Source organism: Pygoscelis adeliae, unplaced genomic scaffold (genome assembly GCF_000699105.1).
Source record: "Pygoscelis adeliae isolate BGI_AS28 unplaced genomic scaffold, ASM69910v1 Scaffold285, whole genome shotgun sequence".
Lineage (NCBI taxonomy): Eukaryota > Metazoa > Chordata > Aves > Sphenisciformes > Spheniscidae > Pygoscelis > Pygoscelis adeliae.
The window spans coordinates 179,473-181,686 of record NW_008824867.1 but is presented as its reverse complement, the minus strand read 5'-3'; the positions used below and the strand labels follow the sequence as shown (position 1 = coordinate 181,686).

Here is a 2,214-nt window from a genome sequence, read left to right as displayed (position 1 = left end):
GCTGAAATGGGTCTTCCACGTCAGGCTGCGATGATTTATCAGTGTGTCAGGAAGAACACATGGCTTTGCTTGAGGTTTTCAATTCGGAGCCCAGCGATAACCCCAGGACAAAGCCCTTCTTGGGTTCAGGGTTTGCTTCCATTTGACACACGGTGTTCTCTGCTAGCATCCTCATGGGGCTGGATTGCTGCAAGCACAGGGGGGAGGAGAGCAGCACGACGGTGGGGAAATCACGTGGCTTGTAACCAAATATTTGCAGGAGTCCTTTAGGGTCAGGCTGCCAAATTTCAGGCAGCACGCAGTTGTTGGAGGCAGGAGGCTGCTCCAGGGCTCGGCAGGACCTCTTATAGGGCTGTTCCTCAACCTGCCTTCCCAAAGAGGTGCCCAGCACTCCTTCATTACGAGCAGGGATGCAATTAGGAAGGAGGACACGGTCCTTGCAAACATCCATTTTCCATGGTCTGGAACAATCGGAGCGGGTTATAGGCTGAGTTCAAAGGCCCAAGTCCCAACAGATCTCTGATCAGTTGTATTTCAAAAGAGCTTTCACAATTTCATTTTAATTTCTTTCAGACTTCACTTGTGCTATTAAAAATGGAGGCTGCAAGCACTTTTGCAGGCATGACCCGCCGCAGAAAGTTGTGTGTTCCTGCGCTGCTGGCTACAGACTTCATGAAGATGGAAAGTCCTGTGAACCTACAGGTTAACTTTTAAAGTATTTTTAAGAGATTTGGGTGAAAGTTTCCAAGGTCTTGCCCTGGATTTAGATACATGAATCTCAAAGAAATGCAATATCCTGTTGGAAACCAGCCTTGTTTTCCTGCTTAGCAAATGTAAAGAGCCTGACCCTGCACTTTCCCAACAGCAGATGTGGGGTCAGGCTTGAAGGATGCAATTTAAACACCCTTTTTTTAGCCTGGGCAGGTGGAGAAGGAGGGTAGGTGTGCGGGAATTTGTGCACAAGGCAGGTGCTTGTTTCAGATGGCTACTCACACAGGCACCTCTCCCACTTGCAGCCATCTTATATTTCTAGGTATGGATCAGTAGTTTTCTGGAGACAGAAATATGATGTTCAGCTACACTAGAATACACGCTGGTTCCCATCCATCCAGAGCTCACTCCCATGTTTTTCCAATAAGAGCTACCATTTAGTTACTGATCCTACATCGAAGATGCTCCAGGCTTTTCCAGAACAAAAGACAATCTTTCTTACTTTAAATCCTCCTGATGGTCCTTTTGGTGGCTGGGCATCATGCAGTGTCTTATAATGACCCGAGTTGGGGGAAGACAAGTGAAGCTTTGTGGTGGTGCTGTCCTCCCACCAGTGTGTATCTGCACGCAAAGACCCTCAACGGGAAATAGACTCCGTGGCTCAGCTGTGGTATTGAGGAGCAAAATGGAAAGAAACCCTAAGGGCTGGAGGGGAAATGCATTGCTTGAGGTTGCAACTTCAAGAAGGGCTAAAGAGTGGCTAGTTCTTGTTATATTCCCCAACTTTACCCCACTCCTAGGCTGTTAAAATAGCTCTAACTACACCGACACATGCAATCCCAAGCCACTGCAATGCAGCAAGTTAATTGGGCATGAACATCTCAGAAGCACATCTGGCAGAGGAACGAGGAGATTAAGTAGAGAAAAAAAATGTCACCTAAGCTCAATTTAACATTTGATGTTATCATATTTCTAACACCTGAGAGTAACAGAATTGCACACCTAAGCTAGCATGCAGGCACCTGCACAGGTGAGTTAGTTTCTGAAGGTCTGATAGCTACAGCCAGGAAGACTTTGAGCTCCTGAAAGTGCTGACTTTCAGCAATCAGTAGGAAGTATCTTAGGCTGGGAGTCCTTCTGTTAATGGAGATCATTATGAGCTCAGGCCTGTGTTGCTCAACATGCTGTATCACTTTCACTGGACCAGAAAGTTTTACTGTTAGCAAATAGGATCATCTGTCAGGTTGGGTAATTGCCCTTCCTGCAAAAGCTTAGCTTTTGTTGGCTCTGAAACCTTTATTTCCTAGCCTAACCTCAGAGGTAGCACTTTCCATCACTCAACACTTATTTTAGCCCTATTCCTAAAGCGGACTGTTTAAAAAAAAAAAAAAAAAAAGAAATCTCAGTAGGCCACACTTACATCTGATTTTACACTAATGTTTGTTTGCACAGTGCTGTCAAAAGCTTTTCAGATGAAAGACAATGCCTGATGCTATTTACTAT

At 45.4% G+C, this 2,214-nt stretch overlaps 1 protein-coding gene across 1 annotated transcript in view; it reads left to right on the top strand.

Moving 5' to 3' along the window:
• The window catches only part of F9 (coagulation factor IX), a 17,533-nt gene that overhangs the window by 8,512 nt on the left and 6,807 nt on the right, over positions 1 to 2,214 (top strand). The window contains exon 5 of the mRNA XM_009324459.1: positions 574 to 702. Coding sequence (XP_009322734.1) covers positions 574 to 702 — 129 coding nt within the window. The remainder of the gene's footprint in view (positions 1 to 573; positions 703 to 2,214) is intronic.